The 27,607-nt window shown below is 33.7% G+C and overlaps 1 protein-coding gene across 4 annotated transcripts in view; it reads right to left on the reverse strand.

Moving 5' to 3' along the window:
• The window catches only part of LOC145288846 (cyclin-G-associated kinase-like), a 295,142-nt gene that overhangs the window by 201,945 nt on the left and 65,590 nt on the right, over positions 1-27,607 (reverse strand). For all 4 annotated transcript variants that reach the window (XM_080136362.1, XM_080136364.1, XM_080136361.1 and 1 more), the window contains exon 2: positions 15,444-15,505. In XM_080136362.1, coding sequence (XP_079992488.1) covers positions 15,444-15,505 — 62 coding nt within the window. The remainder of the gene's footprint in view (positions 1-15,443; positions 15,506-27,607) is intronic.

Raw genomic sequence — 27,607 nt, forward strand, 5'->3', positions numbered from 1 at the left:
GATGTTGCCAAGCTAATCAAAAACCTTGATTCCAGTAAAGCAACTGGCCCTGATGGTATTCCAATTATAGTACTCAAAAAACTTCAATGTGAACTAGCGCCCATACTTACAAAACTGTTTAAACGTTGTCTTAAGGAGAATAGTTTCCCATCTCCCTGGAAAATTTCATCAGTATGCCCTGTATTTAAGAATTCAGGTGATCACTCATCCCCCTCTCAGTACAGGCCAGTAAGTCTCCTGTGCGTCATGAGTAAGTTGTTGGAATCTGTGTTAAATACAGAAGTAATCAACCATCTCAACAAAAATAACCTTCTTAGTGACACTCAATATGGTTTCCGTTCTGCTAGATCTACAGCAGATGTGCTTACAGTTATATCTCATAGGATTAGCAAATCTCTCGATGGAGGCAACCTTTCTAGGGCAATTGCTCTTGACATATCTAAGGCCTTTGATAGGGTATGGCATAAAGGTTTACTTCATAAGATCTCTAGCTATGGTATAGCTGGAAATGTCTTCTCAATTATTAAATCATTTCTTTCTGATAGGACATAAGAGTAGTAGTTGAGGGGCAAAAATCAGAAGCTCACAGTATTAATGCCGGTGTCCCTCAGGGGTCCATCCTGGGCCCAACTCTTTTCCTGATCTACATTAATGATCTTCCAAATCACATCCTTACATCATTTGTAGATATTTATGCTGACGACACTACCATTTATGGTAGCACATCTAAGACAGTAAACGACCAAGTTCTCTCCGATTCTCTCTCCTCTGATCTTGAGCACGTAGTACAATGGGGAAAGGAGTGGCTGGTTACTTTTAATGCATCTAAAACCAAGCTTCTATCTTTACATCATCAACATTCTAATCCACATCTGGCATCAATTGAAATGAATGGCTCTCATCTTCAGGAGGCCTCAAGTTTTGACAAGCTTCTGGGCTTGACCTTTACTCCTGATCTTAAATGGAACACGTACATCAAATCTGTTGCCAAGGCCACTGGAAAAATGGTGGGATCTTTCTATCGATCCAGTAAATATCTCACTGCTGATGCTATTCTCTATAAGAGCCAGGTACGTCCAAGGATGGAATATTGTTGCCACATCTGGGCAGGAGCTGCTAGAAAGGACTTGTCCTGCCTTGATAGAGTTCAAAATAGACTTCGTAGCCTCGTAGGAGATGTCCTGTTCTCTTCCTTGCAACCTCTATCTCACAGAAGAGATGTTGCGAGTTTGTCTCTCATGTATCGTTATTTTCATGGAAGGTGTTCAACTGAGCTTCAATCTATGCCCCCCCCCTCGCCAAACTTTCACAAGAAACACTCGTCTAGCTATACACACTATCAATAATTCTCCCCACTCTTTATCTGTGCTTAAACCTAAACGTAGATTCCATGAACAAAGCTTCTTTCTTAGAACTGCACACCTGTGGAATTGTCTTCCGTTTTCCTGCTTTCCGGCTGACTACAATATGGTTGTGTTCAAGTCTAACGTAAATAAGTTCTTGATGAGCCGTTCTATATAAGTTATCAAATTTACCAAATTTTCATTACTAATGATTACTATATTGTCCAATGTCTACTGTAAACTCTTTAACCCTTATCCTTGAGTGGCCTCTTGGCCTTGATAAGTGGTGATGCCTATGTAAAAAAAAAATAAAATTTTTTTCATGTTTATTTTGTTTAAACTTGTTTTATGTATTTATTTGTATCTACTTTCCTGTCTTATTCGTCACCCCCCCCCCCGCCCATGCTACAAAGGAAACTAGCGATAAAAAACAAAACAAAATGCTGTGAATTATTTTTCTCTATTAGAGTAGATAAAGTTAGGACTTTATTTAAGTAATATACTTAATATATACTATTACTGCAAGCTTGCCTATATTGAAAATGCTTGCTTCCTGGCTAGCCAATCAAACCATCTTATATAGTTAGTCTTATTTTCTATTATATCCACTTAAATCAATCATGCATCAAATAAGTCTGAAGCCCTAGCAAAGATATAATGGTCAACATAAAGCAAAATCAGCCATCTGGTTCCTCTTTCTCTGAGGTAAGGAATGAACTTTGAAGATTAGAATTTACTCAGAAGATGAGAAAAAAAAATAAAACTATCAATATGGTTTAAATGTGTCTTCAAGGCCAGTGATACAATGGAACACATTCACAAGGAATTAGAGGAAGTAATTCACCCAAGCACTGAACAAAAAATTAAAATTTAAAGCTACTGCACAAATTGTCCAGTTGAATATAAAGTACAGTTATAAAACAATAAGTAAATATTAACATGGAGATCAATGAAAAAATTATGTCTTAATTTTAACAAACTTTCAGCTTCTTATTCATTTTTGGGATTTTCAAAATTAACGTTTGGAAATCTAAATTTGATTCAACCACAACCAGAGTACAACATCTAGAACATTTAAACGTTTGAGATCTAGCAAATCACATATCGGAAGAAATTCTACAATTGGTAACTTTCACTAACTTGGCAACAAAACTTTAGAATATTATATAATAATAGCAGGTAATTTTTATCAATAACAGTTGTTTTTCTATTGTTATCACACACAAGGCAAATCATATCGTAAGAACTGAAACTTACAAAAAAAAAATTGAAACTTACAAAAAAAAAAAAAAAAAAAAAAGTTACATCTTACATAAAAAAGAATACATTAGATAAGCTTTACTCAAGAAAAACTATCCTCTCCTCTCTCCAGAATCTGTAAATAAAACATTTGTTTGTCTGTGAATTAATTTCCTATTTTAGCCACAGAAATATTATAAAGGGGATTTCTTACATTTGTCAATTTTTTTTATTTTTGTATGTGTCTGCTAAAAAATGAAAAATCTTTTCCATTAATTTTTATTATCAGTTATTCTTCAGATTTTCTCCTCTACTTTTCTCATAAAATAAATTTGCATACGTGAATGTTGAATTTTTATTACATGGAATAAAATAATGCCACTTCTATTTAACTAAACTGCTATATATAATATCCAGTGTTATTTAACATTGTTTTAAATAATATTGAAAATTTTATTTATAAACGTATTGAACCAAATCCTAGAAATAAAACAAGTGTTTCTTTTATCAATGAAATTCGCGGCTCTAGACGTTTGATTCCCAAAGAGTTAAGAACCATTGTTATAGAAGGTTACTAAGAGAATTTTCATACTAAATGGAGCTAAACTGTGGCCTAAAAGAATATGATTTTGCTAAATATTTTGATAAGAAATTTGTTTTCATCAAAAACGGGAAAAATCTTTACTAGCTTGAAAATCATTGACTTCAAATAACTGCATATATTTCCTGTGCTATTGACCTTATTCTTAACTCATTTGAATCCTCAACTATCCTTCTTCTGAATTCTTTATATACATTACTATTGTTATCTAAGCCCTGGTTCGAAAAACTTTCACTAATTCAAATTACATTTCATATGTTACCCAGGGTGCACTTCCAAATCTTTAATGAAGGGGGGGGGGGTCTTTTTCTTTTAAACAAAACAAGCAAAAAAAAAAAAAGTTAAGTAATATACTTAATATCTTCAATTTCTATATGTTTATATCTACTGTAAATATAACCATACAGCTATTTATATCTAATTATTCATAACGAAATTTCATAGCTCATACCTAACTTCCTGTTTTTTACCTGTATTGAAATGTACTTTTAATCATAGTTATATCATTACGCAAACCTATATTGAATAGATACATTTTACTTTTCACTCTTATCGACTTAAAATCTAATGCATGATTCTGAATATTTATCTTAATTCCAAGTACCACTTTGCATCTTGGTTAATCATTTTTATATTATTGTTAAACTAATATATGAACAATATCTTAATCATATATAAACTCCTAAAATCAACCAGTTGCAAAGCTACATCCTTCCACTGTACGCTTTTCACTTGTACCCTCTTTTCCATTAACAATTAAATAGAGTTGTCAAACCCTTTCCAATTATTTCGAGTGTAACATTTTGGTAGATGTATAAACTTTAGTGTTGGCTCAAAAAATCAAAACTCTCCATGTGGGGTTTGGGACTCCGGCGCAGAAATAAAAAATTAAAAAAAAAAAAAAAATATGCAGTTATTCCTACTCAAACTAAACTTCTGAACGGTAAATATTACAAATTTTATCTTAGTTCTTCCATATTCCGTCTTACCTACTGACTTATAACTTTGTATCCAGATTTCTGTCTCTCAAGTCAGAAAATGTTTAACTATTTGCTAGCATTTATTAAGATTGGAGAATGAGTTTATATATTTTTAAATAGCATTAGAAAAGTCGAAACTCATCCTTTAAATTAAATAGAAGGAAAAAATTAATAGCTGACCCGTTAAAAAAAAAAAAAAAAATGAAGATGGCCATTAAGGCCCCTCCCCTTCTTATTACTAATCTGTAATGGATAGAAATCGTGATAGATTGATTTTCGGTTTTCAAACTGTTCAAACTGACTAGTCACTACAGAAGTTCGGTGCTAACCAGAGTCCTAACATCATATTTCGAGGCCTAGTGTGCATTAACAACTGAATTTTGTCCTTAGAGCAAGCTATTTCTTTCAAGTCAATTATTATGAAGGGGGAAAGAAAGGAGCTGCTAATGATTGTGCAAGATGCATTTCTGAATTTGGTGAAGCGGAAATTTGTCCTTGAACGTTAGAGGGCAGAAGAACTTTATTAAGTAATATACTTAATATCTACAACTTCGTATATGCTATGAATATGCCCATATTGTTATCTTATGTTAAATTACATACAGGATCTTCAATAGCTTATACATTACTTCCAGTTATACCTGCATTGAAATGTACTTTCATAGTTATATCGCTACTTAAAGCTATATTGTATGATGTTTAATTGTTTCTTTCAAAACTAAGTTAATGGCGCTGCTAGCAATGCTACACATATCCAATTATATCAAATAGATACTTTGCCTCCAAATCGACTGTCTGTGTCTGTTTTGCATAATAAACATTATCCTAAATTTTTATACTCTAAACTCTACCAAAAAATTTGTATATTCTAATGTGTATTTGTACTGTATTCTGAAAGTTATAATCATCTCTCCTGAAAGCTCATCTTTCCAATCTGCTATAAAATCACATACATTGCATGTACCTCTGGAGAGGGGTTTAGCTTCCGGTCCTCAACCTTAACAGGCTGACTCTTTAAAAATCAATACACACTAAACATCTATAGAATTCTATTGCTAAGGCATGCATTAGTGTATATTCTTATCCTATAGCTTAGCTATAAAATAAATACTTATTAGCCATAGTTTTGTACTTAGATTTAAAGTGATCTGTATTAAATAGCACTCTTTATCTCTTTCCCTTAGATGGGTGAAAGCAATACAAAAAACTTATGCAAAATAAAATTTCGAATTTTAAACAAAAGGACAGTTATCTTTCTTGCTAAAACTTTAAGAAATATACCTCATATGTACAAGTTCTATATGTTTGTATCTACTGTAATTATGTCCATATTCCTATTTATACTAAATTATACATACTAAATACGCGATAGCCTATACTTTACTTCCAGATATACCTATGCTGAATTATGCTCCAAATCATAGATATGTCGCTACTTTACTATATATTGAATAGATACATTTTATCCCTCCTATCGTCATAAATATGCAGAGTTTGGGCATCAAACTTTAACTTAATTTCTTAATATTAATTTAATCATACTTTAACTTGTTATCCTATTCCCAAACTAACATATGAATAATATTTTAAATCAAATATTAACTCCTAAAATCAACCAGTAACATAGTAGTGTCATTTTAATTATTCTGAGGAGTGTAATTTTTCAGTAGATATATTACCTTTAAAAACTAACCCCTTAACATTAACTACCCATGCAGGGGTCGCAGAAATACCTGATTTAGGACCCAGGTGCAAGGCTAACCTTCTCAGTGCTGATGGACCCATAGATCTTCTCAGGTCATCCATCTAGAAGAAAAGCTCTGAAGCTAAACCTAGGGGTGGGAGGCCTCTTCGTTCATGGTTGACAACCTTCCTAAAGCTGGTGACTCAAACAAATTACTGATTTGCAAACTTAAAACTGCTTAAGGAGTAGCTGTAACATTACAAGCATATGCTGTATTTTCGTGGACATCAGCAATATTGCATACCTAATGTGCTTCAACAAGTCATATCTTTTTTATTTGTGGGTCAATTAAAAAAAAAAATACATTGATGGAAAGAGAATAGAATAAACATTCCAATGATGTTAATTTATTTTTCTTTTATGCGTTCAATGTTTTAATGCTCCAAGTTAAGAATGAAAAAAATGATAAAAAATGACAACAAAAGAGGAAAGTGTTTTTTCAATATTTACATTTCATACGTTGTGTTTGGATACACATGCATGCGGTCAAATTTGATGGATATGGCTAAAATTTTAAAGGCTATATAAGCATAGAATTTCATCTCTACTGGACTTTGATTTATATTTTTACGATCATAGGAAGCAAAGTTACAATCGAGCAAAGTTGACGAAGAACATTTCAAAATTGATAAGATAAATCAGCATATATCATCCATTTTCATATAGATAATATTTTCAGGATTATTTTCACGTATAATATGTAAATATTTGATGGTTATTAATGGTGCGGAAATTTGTTTAAAATGTTATCTTTTATAGAAATTCAAATTCGCTTAATGGGGAAAACGGCTCGCTATACACTTATGTGCTGAGCTGACTAAAGTCAGCGCATTAACAAGTTTCGTTTGTATTCTCTTAAAAATAAAAAACTGTTTTTTCTGTTTACAAAACGAAAGCAGAAAAATCAGTTTCATTTTTTATTCTGAGTTTGTCAATTTAAAACAATTATTTTCAAGTTTTTTTTAATTTGATTTCCAAACAATACTATTTTGTTGTTTTTAACGCTTTTAGTACAATGTACTAAAAGCGTTAAAAAACAAAATGTACTAAGTGCATGCATTTCTGTCATTGTATTTATAGCTTCTTACTTGTACTTAAGACAGAATTGTGTTTTTTAGTGATAAAAAAAGCAAAAAACAAAAAAATATATATAACGAATAAAAAGGTACTTATGCACTTATGCTACCATGCTGATTTATTTATTTAGAAACCGATTCTTAACATAGGGAAGGAAGGGTGTTTTGTTAACTATTCTGTACTTTTACCTAACAAATAAAATATATTGTGAAACTTGAATTTATTTTTAACTCATTGTCAAGACCATTTTTTTCGAATCTGTAAAACAAACCTGTTTTTTTTTTTAACTCAAGATATCTAAATAATAATAATAATAATTAGATGGTCCGATAAAGAATTTCATTGTGATGCATTTTGTAAATTTTTACCTTGTTTCCACCTTAACATTTTTCTTTAAAATGACTACCTTTTAAGGTTTTCAGGTATGCTGAAAATGAATATTGCATTTAAATTTTCTGCAAATAAGTAGCTTTCTGGATATTAAGCAATGTCATTTCTTATGTTATTGCTGGTGGCCATATTGGTACGTGCGTTTGCGCATAGTTTCTCGGGGTTATGTTTGCGCGCTCACACATACCAAGATGGCCACCAATGATAATATAAGAAATGACATTGTTTAATATCTGGAAAACTACTTATTTGTGGAAAATTGAAATGCGATATTCGTTTTCAGCATACCCTAAAATATATAAAGTAGTCATTTTAAATGTTAAGGTGGAAACACGGTAAAAAATTACTGTTTTATTTCTTTGTTTACATAGTTGAATTTTCAGTAAAACACCAGAATAGAAATGACAAAAATTACCATCAACTGGTGAATATATAGTTGTTGCTTATCAGGATTCCTGGTATCCTGGTACTGTGAAAGCTACATCAAGGATTCATGTAGAGTACGATTTATGGTTGCATCTCAGAAAATAGGGGTATATTTTGGGCCAGATAGAGAGGATTTACAAAATTGAAAATTGGACTGGTTCCAAAATGCATAAGTTCTTGTCGACTATGGGAATTTACATCTTTTACAGAAATTCAAAATCTATGAAAAATTTTCTTTGATTTATTTCTGAGATGAATTCATATCTACTCAATTTTTTTTTCTTTTCTTTGAGGGGAGTAGTAAATACTGTCCATGAATGCTCTTTAGATTTAGCTCTCCTGTGGTAGGGAGGCAGCTAAATACCTATTCTCAATAAAGCTGTATATAAATACTACTATATTACTTAGTCTTGTTCATGAATAGACACCCACTGTATGATACCATGTGCCAGTTTAAAAAAAAATTGAAATTGTACATCCTAATTTATAATTCATGGCTTATGGTAAAAAGATGCATCAGATTTGACTGCATAATCAGAAAGAGCACACAATTTTACAAGAGTGCTAAGTTTCATGAGAATAGCTTGAAAAATAAATAAATTTCTTGAAATGTTGAGGTCCATAATTTAGCTGACTTTTTCTAAAGAATTTTTCACGGAAAAGCATAAATTTTAGCACTTAAAATTCTCATAACTTTTGAACTACTGCTGGTATTTGCATAATTCAAACGGTTTTAAGCATCTTTTACATAGCTCTTTTCATGCAAGTTGATAAAATAACAATTATCTAAAAAGAAAAAAAATCAACTTGTAATGCTAGTAGATAGACTATCGCCCAGCTTTCATACTCCTTTGCCTATTAGCCAGGCGGAGAAGTATGAGCACAGGGACTCGACAGAAACACCCAATGTTTGATCTTGTTTCTTGACTAGGGCAATGAACGCTGTTCCTCACTTCCGCCCTATTCCCATCCCCTAAAACTAGCCACTTTGGGGGTGCTTGAGTGCCATGCATGCCAATGCAATTGGACTGGGTTGATTTTTGTTCGACTAGCTGCTGTTTCTGACTGATAGTATGGGAACCATAACTCTTTGGTAGTATTTAGAGTGGCTGCTCCATCAACAGTTGTATAATATCGGGATGGTTGTAGTGCCATGTTGTGCATGGAAAGGGACACTGCACCTATCTCGGGTAGGCTTTCCCTAAGCCACAATCCTGTAGATGAGAAGTTGGATCATTTCTCCTTACAAACACCCCAGATATCTTAGCACTGTAAAACTAACCTACACTCCTCCATCCCCTCTAATCACTTTAACATGCCTGGTTACCTCACACTTTGCCGTAAAGGCCCAGACAAACATATGGACAGATTTGGAATCTATATTTGAAACACCCTCCTCTTGACTAGAAAAACAAAACTAGAATAAGACAACCAGGCCTTTATTTGCTTTAGACTTAACATGCAACATAACATTAGCTACTTATATTTTTTTTTATCACTCTTCCCCGACCCAGGACAGCATAGATATAGCACTCTCCCTCAATACTAGTACATAAGTTGGTGTTCACCACAGTAATTAGCTTGGATTCTCTACTTAAACAGCTGCAGCTGGTAGCATAACACCTAGCTTTTCTATATCCAATTCCCTATCACAGACGGTTACATTTTCGGCACGTTTCCCAGATCAGCAAGATCAACATGCTTCACTCCTAGATCTATTTCTGATCACAGTTCCCGATGATTTGATTGTGTAACAAATGCCCATAGCCCACTCGGGAATACTGATCATGCTGTGATAATGGTAGAAATCGCCCTTAATTCTTGTCCCAAAACTGAAGAGCCATTGGTTCAAAACGGCAATGAAGCACATGTTCCCGGGTAGAAATTCTTCAGGAAATCCCACTTTCCTCAATGGTTTACTCCTACTTGTGCAGCAGCCATTGCAGAAAGGCAGCATGCATATTACAGATTTAACTGACGTAAGTCCAGTACAAACAGACAAAAGTATATAGAAGCTAGAAGTAATTGTAAGAAATAGTAATAGCTAAGAGTGAATATACAGAAACCATCAGAAAACGCATCAAAGCACAGAAATTAGGAACCCGTAATTTCTGGAAAACCTACAACAGTGTAATAAATAATGGGCAATCAACAATTCCTTCACTATCCAACAATCATGAACTTGTTTGTACGAAATCCAAAAAGGCTAACATGCTTACCAGTCGATTTGCCTCAAACTCCATGTCGGACCCAGCAAACCACGCCCTCCATGACTTTCTTTTGCAGGCTGGTGCCTCACTAGATGATCTGAAAATCTTCTCAGGTGCATGATATGATAAAGAACCTAGACACCTCAAAAGCATGTGGACCCGATCTCATCCCGGTAGTGCTATTAAAAAAATGCTCAAGTTGCTCCAGTCCTCTCAAAGCTTTACAACAAATGCTTTAACGACTTGCTTTCCTGACTGCTGGAAAACTGCTTCTGTGATACCAATTTACAAGAATTCTGGCGAAAGAACTGAACTATTAAATTATTGCCCCATTAGCCTCCTCCCACTTTTCACCAAAATATTTGAGTCCATAATTAACCAAGCTCTAGTCCATCACCTTACAGCAGCTAAACTTTTGATCGACCAACAATATGGATTTAGACAAGCCCATTCTTAACTGTAATCTCTGAATGTATATACCATTCACTGGACAAAACAGGGAAGGGTAGAGTGGTAGCCTTAGATATATCTAAGGCTTTTGACAGGGTATGGCATGATGGTCTCCACAGGAAAATCAGATCATATGGTATCATTGAACGAATACTTAACATAATTAAATTCTTCTTAAATAAGAGAAGAATCCAGGTTGTCCTCAATGGCTGTACATCTAAACAATATGATATAAATTCAGGTGTACCTCAGGGGTCTATTCTTGGACCTTTAATATTCCTAATATTCATAAATGACCTCCCTGATAAAATTGTCTCTGAGATGGATATATTTGCTGATGACACCATTCTATAACAGGCACGCGGGGAAAACAAATGAACACATATCTAAGGAAATGGCAGACACGCTAGAGGAAAACCTCCGATCTGTAGTGGAATGGGGACAATAATGGATGGTCACATTCAATGCTGCCAAGACTAAGCTTGTTTCCTTCGATAATTACAAGAAACCTTTTCTACCACCAAAAACACATTACCTGAAAGTACTCTCCTTGGTCTAATGTTCACAGGGAACATAAGTTGGAACAGGTACATTGAGAGCATTGCCACGGCAGCTGCGAGGAAGGTGGGCTCTCTCTAACGTGCTAGAAAGTTATTTACGCCGGAAAATATCCTGTACCTCTATAAGGCCACCATTCACCCATGTACCTGTACCTCTATAAGGCCACCATTCACCCATATATGGAGTATTCTTGTCACATTTGGGCTGGTGCATCTGCTACTAGTTTCTCCTTCCTGGACAGGATTAAAAAGAGTCATCAACCTGATAGGTCCTAAGCTGTCATCCAAACTTCAACCACTGTCCCATTGACGAAATGTTGCATCCCTCTGCTCGTTTTACAAGTATTTTAATGGTGAATGCTCTGACGAACTACAAACTCTTGTACCCCCTCAATGTAAATACCCTTGACAAACTTAACAGGCAGCAAAAGCCCACCTCTATACAGTAGAGATTCTTAGATGCAAGAAGATCTTCTACTCCAATAGTTTTTTTTTCCCCCAGAACTGCTATACTCTGGAACTCCCTTCTGGGTTCATGTTTTCCCAACTGTACTAACATGCAAAAGTTCAAGTGTAATGTGAATAAACATCTTGCTGCTCGACTCCTTACATAGTACCCCTGCAACTTATGTCCCAAATAGTAGCTCTCTACATCAAAGTGGCACTGTGCCTTGTTTGGGGTGATAATGGAATTAAAGATTTGCTTTAAAATTTGTTAAATTCATGCAATATGCCAGAAAATGGGGAAAAATGTTAAAGATTTGCTAAAAAAAAGGCAAAAAAAAAAAAAAAAGCAAAAAAAAAAAAAAGAAGTCATTATCCTACACACATAAGTTTGAAATGAATTCAATAGTTTACATTATTTTTTAACAAGGGTGGAATTTTTTGATTATTGAAAAATATGCAAGATTACAAACAAAAATAACAAATCATTCAGTTCATCATATGTCTAATTTAGTAAAATAATTAAAAAGCAGATAAAGTTGAATCTAGTTTGAATTGAACGCAAAATCTAAAACATTTGTAAAAATGTAATGAATGAAAATAGTAAATGAAGCCTGATAATAAATAATACTTTGGTATCAGAGTTACCTGGCTTGGAGGTAAAGTGATAGAGAGTGTTATGGTCGTGAGATTAGGTACTTTTGTGATTATTATTAGTAAACCCTTTAAACTGATTGGATATCGTTGAAACCACTCTTTTTTTTTTTGCATGCTTCTTAAACATTAACTGGTCTTTTGCCTCTTAAGGTTATTTTTCTGATTGAGTCACCTGTCAGAGATATGGCCAAAGAACTAAATGATCGTATTCATATCCCCCCCCCCCCGAGTATATTGTTGTGGAACATTGTATTTCTTGTTTATGATTAATTTTTCTTAAGTTTCTTTCTTTATGTATTTACATGTCTCTTTGACCAGCGTTTAATTTCAAGTTATTGACAAACAGTAAATAAGCATTAATCAACTGTTTTCTTTTATCTTTCTTTTCTGACATGCATGCCGTATTTAATGATACAACAAAACATCCCGCTAATAACGGATTTCACATGCATAGAAAGCAACACGAGCAGCTAAAATGAATATCTAATATTCATACTTCATAGTGGCATCCATCTTCATGAATAAATTGAATTGTTAAAATCTGTCTCATCTTTTTTGTTTTCGTTTTTTTAGAATGCTTTAAAAGAAATGTTTTTGTCTCTAAGATAGAGAAACAAATTTGTTTCATGATTTAGAAAACGAAAATATATTTCCTTATAATCACTAGAAAAAACTGCTACCTTTTCTAAATTCATTCGTACTCATAACTCAAAAGAAAAACAAGCAGCAATAGGTTAACCAGTCATGGTTAAAGTTGAAGTCAAACTAGATTGACTGACTATGATGCAAAACCATACTAGACACTGGTTTTCAATGGATCACTGAAGTTAAGCCATGTAAAAGCTGTGAGTCATAGACTTTGAAAATTATCTAAAAACAATAGGATTTGGACGTTTTGATTAACTTGTGAGTGAAGCACTCTCATATGTCTTCACATCTATCACTTTTTATAAATCAGACGTTCTATTTATAATTTCGGGCATTTACAGAATTACAATAAATAAAAGAAGTGTCAAAAGTATCGATACTTTGATATTCTTTGATACCAAATCTTTTAAAACTATACAATATTAGCTGGAATACCTGACATTGCTCGGGATTGAATGAGTAACACTACTATGAACTTTTTCACAATGCTCATAACGCCATATTAATTTTTTTGCTTTTACTATCCCCCCTCCCCTGATTTCGACTTCTAATATGGTTGAAAGAAGCTGAAAACTTTCTGCATTAGTGCCTTCTATAGATGGCCTAAATTTCATTAAAATTTGCTATACGTATTGAAAGTTTTACAGGGGTTGTGTTCCTATGGGTCATAGGTTGGTGCAATTTAAATATTCATACACATAGAGGGTAGCATAGATACAGAAGAACACTTCCACCATCTTCCACAAAAAAAATTATAAATATGATTTAAATTTCATAAAAATTAGAAATATTTAGAATTTTAAGATTACATTCTCCTAGCCCTATTAGGAGTACATGTCCAGATTCAAAGGCATTTCCATTGTCTTTGCCAGCAAATTACTTTTAGATCATATGTAGATAACCTTTTCTTTCTTTCTATAGAAATCAGTTTTATATATTATTTCATATACACACATAACATTAAAAGGAAATATAATTATGTATAGATTTTCAGTATATAAAAAGAGAAAGCTTTGTTCAATAGCGAAATGATACAAAATTATGAAGCTATAAAATTTTAAAATGACAATTTTACATAGCTTAATATTTGACCATTCAAAAGTTATTCCCTTTTCATTCTCTTTTGTTTGTGCCTGTTTTTTTTGGTGCCTTTTAGTATACCTATTCAATCTTTTAATCTCCTCTTCCTTTGTCCTGGCCAAATTTTGATGCATTACCCATGTTCGTTTCCTGCTTCTATTTCTATTACCGGGTCTGTGTTTATTTTTATAACGATAATCATATAAAATTTAGACATTTGGTATATCATATCACTACAAAAGACAACTTTAATTTTTTAATTTATTTGTTTCTATTGTATACCATTATACAGCATATATCACAGCTATATCATGCAGAAACATAGGTTGTCGGGTCATTAAAGTTAAGAAATGCTGTGCCTGATCAGTACTTAGATGGGGGACCATTTAAGAATACCAGATGGAGGAAAATATCCCTTAAATTATGCATCAGAAACTTGGTATTGGAGAGATTATAGATGCCTTAAGCGCTCAGCATAACAGATGTTTTGCCCATGTACAGTGTGCCACGCCTTGCATCAACTCCATAATACACTTAGATATCTTAAACACTAGGGAACATGGTAGACCAAAACAAACCTGTAAGTGATACTTCATTCAATCGATATCACCCCTTTGGATGTAACCACATGGAGAGCAGGCATGATATGGGTTGCTCACACAAGAGTCAGAGACACTTGCAGAATCCTAAATACCACAAGATGAAGATGTTAATCTGGCAGTGGAACTGGCTGTAATGTCTCTTCATCTAATATCCTCGGGGAAGATATGAATTTAACTTTTATGCCCCCCCCTCCTCCTAGCAATGGGAAAAATAGTAGTATGGACTAGATTCAAGCTTTGATAGCGCAACTAGTCTAGAAGGAAACACCAAATCATTGTGCTTATCTTAGATTTCTACCTGTCATGTTGAACAACATTGAGCCAGTTAAAGTGCTTCATTATGCAATCATTGTGCACGCGAACTTTTCTAGCGTATCATTTTTCAAGACAGAAAAATGCTAAAAACATTCATTAGACATAACCAGTTTGGTTGGTTGGTTGTTTTTGTTTTACGGCATATCAACCCTTTTCGGGTTATTTAATGCCAAATCCAAAGATTTTGAAGAAAAATTCTTTTAATAGAATATATTTGTTATTTTCACGTCGGTTTCTATTTAATCCATAGTTGGGACCCTAACAGGTACTACAACTCCGGGTCAGAGTGGACCTGGGAGCAATGGTAATTAAAGGGTGGCTCCACACTCCCCAAAGCCCACAAGCTGGGGCCTCACCACTGGATATAGTTTAAGGTCATATCCAGGACCCCCATGCAGGGGGGGGGCAGTCGGCGTATTCTAATGCCCCACCGACAGGGCCACATAACCAGTTTGGACATGAATAGACGCATCAATGTAAACTACAAATGTTTTTTCTTAACCTTTTTTGTCAAGATTTTTTTTTTGGTGCAAATGATATCCGTTTTTTCTTGCATGATGTTAATCTGTCTCATTTGTACAAAAATCAAACAACAATTATATATATCTACATATCTATCTATACATTATATATATATATATATATATATATATATTATATATGTACATTGTACTTACTTTTAAGGCATATTCTTTTCCAGTAACCACATCCTGTGCCACATAAACAAAAGCAAATCCACCTGAAAAGACAAAACAAAACGATTCAAAATGTATAAAATTATAATTTTTTTATTTTTATTTTTTTTTTTTTATTCAATTTTCACCCCAAACAAGGCACAGTGCCACTTTGAAGCAGGGGGCTACTATTAGGGAATTAATTAGCGGGGTCATTATGAAGGGAGAAGAGTAGAAAGATGTTTGTTAACATTACACTTGAACTTCTGCATATCATTGCAGTTGGGAAAGCAGAATCCCGGAAGGGAGTTCCAAAGACCCGCAGTTCTGGGGAAGAAACTATTGGAGTAAAAGGCTTTCTTGCACCTAGGGATCTCCACTGTAAAGGGATGAGACTTAGTAGCTTGTCGGGTTTGTCGGGGGTAGTTACGTCGGGGAGGTACAAGTGTTTGCAGTTCGTCAGAGCATTCACCATTAAAGTATTTGTAGAACAGGCAGAGGGATGCAACATCTCGTCGATGGGACAGAGGTTGAAGCCCAGATGACAGTTCAGGACCTATCAGGTTTGCGACTCTTTTTTGAACCCTGTCCAGGAGCGAGAGACAAGCAGCAGATGCACCAGCCCAGATGTGACAACAGTACTCCATACATGGGCGAATGGTTGCCTTATAGAGGTATAGGATACTGGCAGGCGTAAGTAGTTTTCTAGCACGGTAGAGGGAGCCAACCTTCCTTGCAGCAGCCTTGGCAATGCTCTCAATGTATCTATTCCAGTTCATATTCCCTGTAAACGTTAGGCCGAGGAGTTTAAAAGAAGTACTTTCAGACAATGTGTTCTTGGCCATTGCTATTGGTGGTAGAGAAGGTTTCTTGTAGTTATTGAAGGAAACAAGCTTAGTCTTAGCAGCATTGAATGAGACCAACCATTTTTGTCCCCATTCCACTACGGATTGGAGGTCATCCTCTAGTGTTTCTGCCATTTTCTTGGATATGTGTTCATTTGTTTTCCCCTCATATCTGTTATAGAGAGTGGTGTCATCGGCAAATATACCCATCTCTGAAACAATATTATCAGGGAGGTCGTTTATGAATATCAGGAACAATAGAGGTCCAAGGATAGACCCCTGAGGCACTCCCGCATTTATGTCATATTGTTTGGATGTACGTCCGTCGAGGACAACTTTGATTTTTCTATTACTTAAGAAGGATTTAATTACGTTATGAATTCTTCCAGTGATTCCATATGATCTAATTTTCCTTAGAAGACCATCGTGCCATACCCTGTCAAAAGCCTTAGATATATCAAGGGCCACCGCTCTACCCTCCCCTGTTTTATCCAATGAACGGTATATACGTTCAGAAACTACAGTTAAGATATCTGCTGTTGAACGGGCTTGCCTGAATCCATATTGTTTGTCAGTCAAGAGTTTAGCAGCTGTTAGGTGCTGGACTAGGGCTTTATTAACTAAGGACTCAAATATTTTGGCGAAAAGCGGGAGGAGGCTAATGGGGCGATAATTTAGTGGGTCAGTTCTTTCACCAGAATTCTTGAAGACTGGTACCACAGGGGCGGTTTTCCAGCAGTCGGGAAAACAAGATTCGTTAAGGCATTTATTGTAAAGTTTGGACAGAACTGGAGCAACCTCGGCAGAGCATTTTTTTAATAGCACAGCCGGGATGAGATCTGGTCCACATGCTTTAGAGGTGTCTAGGTTTTTTATAATAGCATGTACCTGAGAAGGGGTGATTTTCAAGTCGTCAAGTGTGGCGTCTGTTCGCAGAGGAAAATCAGGGAGTGAGTGGTGTACCGAGTTCAGTGTGGGGTTTGAGGCAAACCGACTGGCAAGCAGATTAGCCTTGTCAGTTGCCGTGCAAGCAACCTCATGATTGTTTGTTAGTGGGGGAATAATTGACTGTCCATTATTAACTACGCTGTTGTAGATTTTCCAAAAATCCCGGGTTCCTAATTTCTGTGCTTCGATGCGCTTTCTGGTGGTTTCAGAGTAATCTCACTTAGCTGTGTCTATCACTCTCTTACAATTATTTCTAGCTTCTATAAACTTCTGTTTATTTGAGCTGGACTTATGTCGGTTGAATCTGCGGAACGCATGCTGCCTTTGACAAATGGCAGCTGCACAAGCAGAAGTAAACCATTGGGGGGAGTGGGGCTTGCTATAGTATTTCCGTGCGGGAACATGTGCTTCAATAGCAGTTTTGAACCATTCAGTTGTCTCATTTGCACACTGTTCCGCTGGAAGAGTAAAGATATTTTGCCATAAGGCATCTCTGATGAGCTCCCTGATGGCTTCCCAATCAGCCTTTTTGTAATACCTCGTTGTTTTGAGTAGTGGGTCTTCAGTTTTAGGGCGAGAATTTAGGCTGATTTCTACCATTATCACAGCGTGATCAGCATTCCCGAGTGGGCTATGGGCATTTGTTGTACAGTCATTGGCAACTGTTGTCAGAAAGAGATCTAGAAGTGAGGCATGTTGATCGTGCTGGTCTGGGAAACGTGTCGGAAATGTAACCATCTGAGATAGGGAATGAGATATAGAGAAGCTATATGTGGCGCTACCAGCTACGTCTGTGTGATTTGGAGATGGAGATTAGGTATTTGTAAACAGAACTATGTCGCATTTTTTAAGTTTTATTTTTATTAATTCCGAAACATTGTGATCACAGTCTTATTTTAATATTATTGCGTCGGATTTGGATTCACTTAAAAAATGGTTATATTATGAATTATATTTATATGGTGTATATTATTAATATGCAATATTTTATATGCTAGCTGTCTATACTTGGTACTGCCTAGGACTCCTGAATATAAAGTATTTTTTATTATCTGGATTTTGACAGTTTAATTAGAATGTAGGCTTTTTTTTTGTCTTTTTTTTTTTTTTTACATAGGCATCACCACATTATCAAGGCCAGGAGGCCACTCAAGGATAAGGGTTAAAGAGTGTACAGTAGAAATTGGACAATATAGTAATCATTAGTAATGAAAATTTGGTAAATTTGATAACTTATATGGAACGGCTCATCAAGAACTTATTTACTTTAGACTTGAAGACAACCATATTGTAGTCAGCCGGAAAGCAGGAAAACGGAAGACAATTCCACAGGCGTGCAGTTCTAAGAAAGAAGCTTTGTTCATGAAATCTACATTTAGGCTTAGGCACAGATAAACAGTGGGGGAAATTATTGATAGCAGTTTCAGCTAGAAGAGTGTTTTTATAAAAGTTTAGTGAGCAGGAACTGTAAAGTGGAGCTCAGATGAACACTTGCCATGAAAATAATGATAAAGCAGAGACAGGCTCACAACGTCTCTTCTGTGAAAAAGTAATAGATAGGTTTTTTAGTCAAATGTGAAGCAAAGATTAAATTGCTGAACTGTTTAAGAATAAACCAAAATGCATTCTGGTGGTATAAAATGTCAAAATAAATAATTGATTATAAGTAAAAATGAAGTAGTGTTTAAGTCATGTGAGAGAGATATTTACTAAAATGGATTTATATTCAAATAAGCCGAAATACATATTGGTGAATTTTGTAAGTGTTGTAAATCAAATAAAGAAAAATTTAGCATACCATATTACATTTAGGATATTAGGAAATTATTAGAAATTATGATATGGTTTAATTAAATAAATATGCAAATATTAAAAAAGTATTGTTTGCCCAAATCCAGGATAGAACCCACAACCTTTATTTCCCCAGTTTAATGCTCAATCAATCCATCAGTTAAGAACAACATATTAAGAAAAATGAAATTGAACAAGCTGAGCATGTGGGGTCCCACTCCATGAGTGAAAAATTTACTTTCACCATAACTAATGCTTGTGCAAAATTTTTAAAAAATTCAAGGCGTGGTTATTGAGAAAAATGCAAACAAACGAACGGACAAACAATTTGGGGGCAATTTTACCCCTATAATGCCTCTTAGGGGGGCCACCAGAGTTACCTCAGAAAATCTGTTCTAGCAAAAATTTACTTTCACCATGACTAATGTTTGTGCAAAATTTTAACAAAAAATCCAAGCCATGATTATTGAGAAAATTGCAAATGTACAAACGGGAATGAATTACTAGGTCCAATAATTATATGCATGTAGAAGACTTTAATGAAATTAATTTCTTATCGCTTTACCTTCCTTCTCTTAGCATTTCCCTTCAGACAATAGGATACCACTCCAACGATTACTATTTTTCTCCAACTATTTTCAATGTTTTGTATCGATCAATTTTCTATGCAAGGTGATCGTATGACTGTCTTATTTTTAATTTTTTTGCATAATTTGAAGTTTCTAGTTTGAATGTATGAATTATTTTGCAGAGAAAGAAAGCTAAATAATTTTATTTAAAGAATGAAAGGCTATTCTTAATAATGACTCATCACTTAAAAAAAAAAAAAAATGAAAAAAAAATTACTAATTAATCGATTGAAATTTTCTTTGTATTTCACCAAATTATAAATTTAAGAAAAATGATTTGAATGTTTATGTAAGTCTTTTCCCAAGTTATATTGAAAAAAAAATTGATTTACTTTGTCAATTCATTTTTTTCTTGATTCAATCAATTTAACCCAACATGAATGGGTGGCCAACATTTATTTATTTTAATCTATATAAATAAAACAGTAGTATAGTTATATATGTGTTCGCCTGTGTGAAAATATTCAACCAATATACTTTTAAATTACTGATCACATAACACTGAAATTAACAGGAAATAGTAATCATACACCAAGGATGCTTTAAGTAAGAAATATGTTGGCAAGTTGAAATGTAAAATGTTTATTTCAATTTGTTGACAATTCATAGCTTGAAGTGGTTTGATTTTAAATTTTTCTTATCTATCTGTTGATAGCTGAAATGGTAGGGAATGTGGCTGGAGCGCTAAATGTTTTGGTTTCAATTCTAGCTGATAACACCCTAGTCATTTTATTTTTATTTTTAAAATCAGAATTATACATATATAATATTCAATAGAGAATTGGCTCTGTAATAATACGAAATGTGCATCAATTAAAATATATGTATTTTAGAACTAGGAAAAGCCAAGTGCACCCTCACTAGTTTTATTAGTTGATTTTTTGTCTTTTTAGATAATTGTCATTTTATCAACTTGCATGAAAAGAGCTGGGTAAAAGATGCTTAAAACCGTTTGAATTATATAAATACTAGCAATTTAAAAATTATGAGAATTTTAAGTGCACAAATTTATGCTCTTCCATGGACGGTTTTCTTTACAAAAAGTGGGCTAAATTACGGACCTTAACATTTCAAGAAATTCAGTAATTTCGACACCATTTATTTTTCAAGCTATTCTCATGAAACTTGGTACTCTTGTGTAAAATTGTGTGCTCTTTCTGATTATGCAGTCAAATCTGATGCATCTCTTTACTATAAGCCATGAATTATAAATTAAGATGTATAAATTAAAATTTTTTTTTAAACTGACGCATGATATCATACAGTGGGTGTCTATTCATGAAAAAAAAAAACCTAAGTATTATAGTGATATTTAAATATAGCTTTATTGAGAATAGGTATTTACCTGCCTCCCCACCTGTAACCCCTCACGTGAGAAGGTGGTTAAGGACTCTTATTTCTCTAGAATTCTCGGCTCATGTCATCTAGTCTTCTCTGAGGTTGTTACATGAAATCTAGTATGCTGAAATGCGAATATCAAAGTAGCAGGCAGGAAGAAAGACAAACTCATGTAGTCTATCTACAGAAGCTTAATTTTGCAGAATTATGTACAAATGTTTTTACAATTCTCATTCAATTTGTAGTAAGTTTTTCCAAAGTCTCCAATCTCTTCAGACAGCGACAGACGGTTGGATGAGGAAGGTGGAGGGGTCACATCTCTTCTTGGATTCAACAAGCAATCTGCTTCAACTCCCAACTCTAACTAAACTGAGTAATTTTCGCACGACAGTAGTATATATAGTAAGGTATGTGGATGGGTTGGAAAGTCTCCCCAGCCAATAAGATTTCGCCACAAAATCGAAAGCTTTAGGGTTTTGCGTGGATACGATTCCCACACCTGAAATCTGAATTACTCATTCTCAAGATTTCCAAGTTCAAATGTCAATTCTGACATCCGACCTTGAGTTCATTTAAGGCCAGACAATGTTATAAGTGAAATTTCCTGTCATCAACTTTCAGCCGTAAAAATATATTTCTCTGGTTTCAAACAATATCTATTTTGACATGAAATAAAATATATATATTTATCTTTTCTATCTTAAATCCTTGGGTTATCTGGCGTCACCCAGGAATACAAAGCTTTACTACTCCCCTCAAAGAAAAGAAAAAGATCGAGTAGATATGAATTCATCTCGGAAATAAATCAAAGAAAATTTTTCATATAGATTTTGGATTTCTGTAAAAGATGAAAATTCCCATAGTCGACAAGAACTTATGCATTTTGAGACCAGTTCAATTTTCAATTTTATAAATCTTCTATCTGGCCCAAAATATGCCCCTATTTTCTGAGATGCAGCCATAAATCGTAATCTACATGAATTCTCAAATGTAGCTTCCATAATACCAGGAATCCTGATAAGCAACAATTATATATTCACCAGTTGATGGTAATTTTTGTCATTTCTACTGTTGTTTTACTGAAAATTCAATTATGTAAACAAAGAAATAAAATGGTAATTTCTTACCTTGTTTCCACCTTAACATTTAAAATGATTACTTCTATAGGTTTTAGGGTGTGCTTAAAATGAATATCGCATTTCAATTTTCTGCAATAAGTAGTTTTCCAGATATTAAACAATGTCATTTCTTATGTTATCACTGGTGACCATCTTGGTACGTGCAAGCACACAAACGCAACCCCGAGAAACTATGTGCAAACACACATACCAAGATGGCTACCAGCAATAAAATAAATGACAGTGCTTAATATTCTGAAAGCTACTTATTTGCGGAAAATATTCGTTTTCAGCATACCCGAAAACCTTAAAAGGTAGTCATTTTAAAGAAAAATGTTAAAGTGGAAACAAGGTAAAAATTTACAAAATGCATCACAATGAAATTCTTTATCAAACCACCTAATTTTTACATTTGGAAACCAAATATTTTGTTATTAAAAGTGATTTTAAAAACAGCGAGAACGGACACGTGTCAAAGGCCGACATTTTAAAACCCTAACCCTTGACACGTGCCTTTTTTATGCATTTGTTTTCCTGATGCTTAAAAATTAGTTGGTCGATAGAGAACTTTATTGTAATTAGTTTTAACCCGCCCCCTCCCCCACACACACGCGCACATACTTTTGGGTATTTCTCTCCTGTTATTTTACTGCATTGAGATACTGTTTGTGAAATTTTATCTAAAATATTAAAAACAAAAAAATGAAATTATTTAAAGTACAATTATATATTTTTATTTTATAAATGAAACAGATAAGATATTGAAACGAAAAAAAAAACGTTATTCATATATTTTTTTCATATCGTAAAGTTTTCCGATATAAAAAATATAAAAAGGTGAAGAAATGGTTGTTGTTATTATTATTGTTAGTATTTAGATATCCTCAGTTAAAAAAAAACAAACAAAAACGGGTTTGTTTTCCTTATTCAAAAAAGGGTCTCGGTAATGAGTTAAAAATAAAAAATTATACAAAATACTATTAGAAACCCAATAAATGTCCCAAAAACATTTATTCGTTGGGTTTCTAACAGTATTTTGTATATTTTTAAATCATTGTTGAGATTTCAAAGACATGAGATATGAGACGTGGTTATTTTTCTTGTGTTTGTGTAATGCTTGACACTACTTACTTTTCGAAACAAACATTTTATATCAATTAAATACACTTAACACTTATCCAACTAGGTAGAAAAGTAACTTATCTTGCCTCTGGTAATATTTATTTGGGTGCTTATGCACTTCTGTTACCATGCTATTTTTTCAAATAGTATTGTCAAATTAAATTCAAGTTTCATGATATCTTTTTAAAATTAAATTGTTAGGTGAAAGGACAGAATAGTTAACAAAACACCATTCCCTCCCAATGTTAAGAATGGGTTTCTTAATAACATTATTTCAGCATGGTAGCATAAGTGCACAAGTACATTTTATTTGTTATATATTTGTTTTTTTGTTGACCACTAAAAAACAAGTCTACCTTAAGTACAAGTAAGAAGTTATAAATACCATGATAACAGAAACGCATGTACTAAAAGCGTTAAAAAACAAAACAGTTTTGGCTTAGTTTTGTTTGCAAATAAGAAAGACTTGCAAATAATTTTTTAAATTGACAAACTCAGAATAAAAAAATGAGTCTAGTAACACGAAAGCAGTAAAACAGTTTTCTATTTTTAAGCAAATACAAATGAAACTCGTTAATATGCTGACTGTAGACAGCTCAGCGCTGGTCAGCGCATTAAGTGCGTAGCTAGCAGATAAACTTGTGATGTGTATATATATATATATATATTAGTGTTGGGACGATTAATCAGAATTGGGGAAAAAAAAAAACTGGAAAATTTGGGGGTATCAGAATCAGAAAAATTCTTACCTACTTTCTGATGCTGAAAATTTTTTTTATTGTAATTTTTATTTGATTTTGTTTAAAGCAAACGCTTCCATTGCTGGTAATAATAAAATATTGATTTTAAACTGCTAGTAAAACTAAACTCGCTCATCATCTCCTACAAATGTATTTTTACGTTTAGGAAAATATCTGCACATTTAACATGTGTTTTTATGGTAATCAAGGAAAAAAATGACAACTTTATAGTTAAATATTTAGAGACTAATAAAAAAAAAAATCAGAATCGGTAATTGTATCAGAATCAGGCAAAATATTAGAATCATGACATCGCTAATTATATATATATATATATATATATACATATATATATATATATATATATGTATGTATATACACACACATACACACACTAGTTGTATATATCCGGCGTTACCAGGTTCAAACATACTGCCAGGTCGCGAGTTTAATCACATAGCATTTAAGATATACCAAAGGTATTTATTTTTTGCCCACCACAAGAAATATGACATGAGAGTTAGAAAGTACGATTGAAAAGTCGGCACCCCAGAGGAAGAGCACTCCGACACATCTGCATTCCCCAAACAGAGGCATCTCATGCAATAAGCAATAATCTAACCTCTTCTCAAAGAGAGAAGACAACGTCTAGGAGGATGGACCTCCTAGAACTGCACAGAATGAGCATTACACTGCAATCAACAAAGAAACAGGTCATTACAGAAATGGTTTAATCTCTGTTGATGTTTTGGAGGGAAAAATATCACTTAGCCGAATATCTCTACTCTTAATCCGGTTACGTTTTTTTTTTTTTATCAAAGTGGACCACATGTTGGATTTTTAGAAGTATAAAACACATTCATCTTACTCTATGAAAATCAAACAGGAAATAACTCATAGCTTAAATAAAGCTTACTTCTGTTTTTAAATGCAACTGACGTTGAATAATAATAATTAAAAATAAATGAAATAAATCAACTTTAAATAATATTCCTAAACAGAACAATTAAAACAATTCTATTACTAATAACCATTAATAACAAAGCTAATTAATAAAATAGCTTTTATTTAATGCAATATGCAAATACTTCTTTAATATAAGTTTCCTAAAGAAATCATGTGCATAAACGTTTGTTTTCAGTATGAAAATTTGTGAAACAGTGTCCCTTTTGTATGTATTAATCATGTAAGTGATTATATATATGTATGTTGTACGTATAAATTGTAAACAAACAAAAAATATTATAATAGAAATATATATATATATATATATTTCTATTATATTTTTTGTTTGTATGTGTGTATATATATATATATATATATATATATATACATACACACACACACACATACTATCGCATTGCACTGTAGGAGCCTTCTGTTGATTTTATGAAATTTTTATATAATGAGTTGAATTCAAGTCAAATATCATTGCTGAACTGTGCTTTAAACAGAAAAAAATCATTTTGAATGCAACCATCTTATCAAAGAGCCAACTGTTTATTTTATACGCCGCACATTTATACTTGTGCGGTGATAAGACTTATGAAATGCACTTGTGGTGTTAAGTTGTATAAAAGTGTTAACTTTAGTCAAAATCAGACTGTCCTTTCTTTAATAGGATTTTTTCAATTATCGATTTTCAATACTTATTGGAGATATTTTGATTCAAAACTCAAGAACACTGCCAGGCACAAACTACATTTATGTTAAATTTCATAAAAATCGGCCCAGCCATTTGGAGTCCATAGAGAACAAACTTTCACACACACAAAGTTGCTTTTAAATCTAAGTAGATATAGATTACACACACACACACACACACAAGCACACTGTGGACATTGCCTGTTATCTTGTATGTTTGTTTATCTTGATGCACGATAGATGAAGTTGGAAGAAACTGGGCAAAACCTTTATAACATCACAAAAGGATGACAGCATCTAGTATAACAGATTGAAAATATCAGGAAGAGATTCTGTATGACGTCATGGATGCTGAAGTAATAAAAGGATGAGGTCATCTATTTAAATGAAACAGATTAGAAATAAAGTGTAGTATCTGTTCTGATGCTTAACTTGGTTAATTCTGTCCTTAGTCAGTGAAGGGGAAATCCTTCTCGACTAAGGCAATTTTTATTTTTGTCCCAATCCAGAAAGATCATTTTTGAAGAGCTGGATGTTCTTCACATTAAAAACAACACTGTGTCTCATCTAAATGTGCCGACATCAACTGCATCAGCTTTGTAAACGTTCAACAGACATTAGTGAATGTTGATTCTTAAAATTTTTCTGCATGGAGAATTTTTTTTTTTTTTTTTTTTTTTTTTTTTTTTTTTTTTTTTTTTTTACACGGTGGTCACCACTTATCAAGGCCCGGAAGCCACTCAGGGATAAGGGTTATTGCAAGTACAGTATGTTAGTGTGGAGATTTGATGAAGTGTTTACTTAAGGGGGCGGTTCATTAGGAATTTGTTAACGTTGGACTTGAACACAGTGGGAAGCAGGCAGATGGAACAGTTCCACAGGCATGCAGTTCTATGCATGTCCATGACAGGGGTTGCGTTCTTTGTCTCATACCGTCAATATCTGCAACAGAGAGATGAAACCTTCATGTCATTGTTATATTGTAAAATAATATATCTCGATTTACATATACAAAATGTAAATGACAAAATACAAATTTAGCAGCAGCAGCAACGGAATATAAATTATTAGCAGTAGTTTCAAGAATACAGATTAACAGCCATGATGGTGCTGTGTGACAGAATGTGTTTGTTGTTATATCCCGAACAGGTATGACCAACACACATGAAAATGTCAAAGACTATTTTTTATGTTCATTTCTATTTTTTTTTTTCACTTGGGAGTCACTAATTATCAAGGCCCAAAGGCCACTCGAGAATAAGGGTTAATGAATGTAAGGTGGTAGTGCAGTAAACGTTAATGGTGTAGTGAGGTACCTACTAGAGATTTGATGTCTGTGTTCCATTTCAGATCAGGAGTGAAGGTCAGTTCCAGAAGCTTGTCAAGAGATGGAGCTTCCCAAAGATGTGAGCCATTCGTTTCAATTGAGGCGTGATGGGGGTCAGAAAGATTATGATGAAAGGAGAAAAGCTTGGTTTTCAATGCATGAATATTAACCAGCCACCTTTTTCCCTATTGTACCACGTTCTCAAGATCAGAAGAGATAGAATCAGAAAGATTTTGCTCATTGCCAGCCTTTGAAGTGTTGTCATAGATTGTGGTGTCATCTGCATGAATGATCTAAGAATGTGATTTGGGAGATCATTGGAGATCAGGAAGAGAGTTGGGCTCAAGATGAAACCTTGAGGGACGCCAGCGTTAATACTAGGAGTTTCTGATTTCTGCCCATCAACAACTACTCTTATAAGCCTATCAGAGAGAAAGGATTTAATAATAGAGAGAACATTTCCAGCTATTCCATAACTGGCGATTTTGTGAAGTAGACCTTTATGCTATACTCTATCAAAAGCCTTTGATATGTCAAAAGCTATTACTCTAGAAACGATGCTCCTGTTCAGAGATTCACTAATCCTGTGTGATATAATAGTTAGTACATCAGCTGTAGATTTTGCAGAACGGAAATCATATTGCATGTCATTGAGCAGATTATTT

This window comes from Euprymna scolopes, chromosome 2, assembly GCF_053919585.1.
Source record: "Euprymna scolopes isolate OS-2025 chromosome 2, ASM5391958v1, whole genome shotgun sequence".
Lineage (NCBI taxonomy): Eukaryota > Metazoa > Mollusca > Cephalopoda > Sepiida > Sepiolidae > Euprymna > Euprymna scolopes.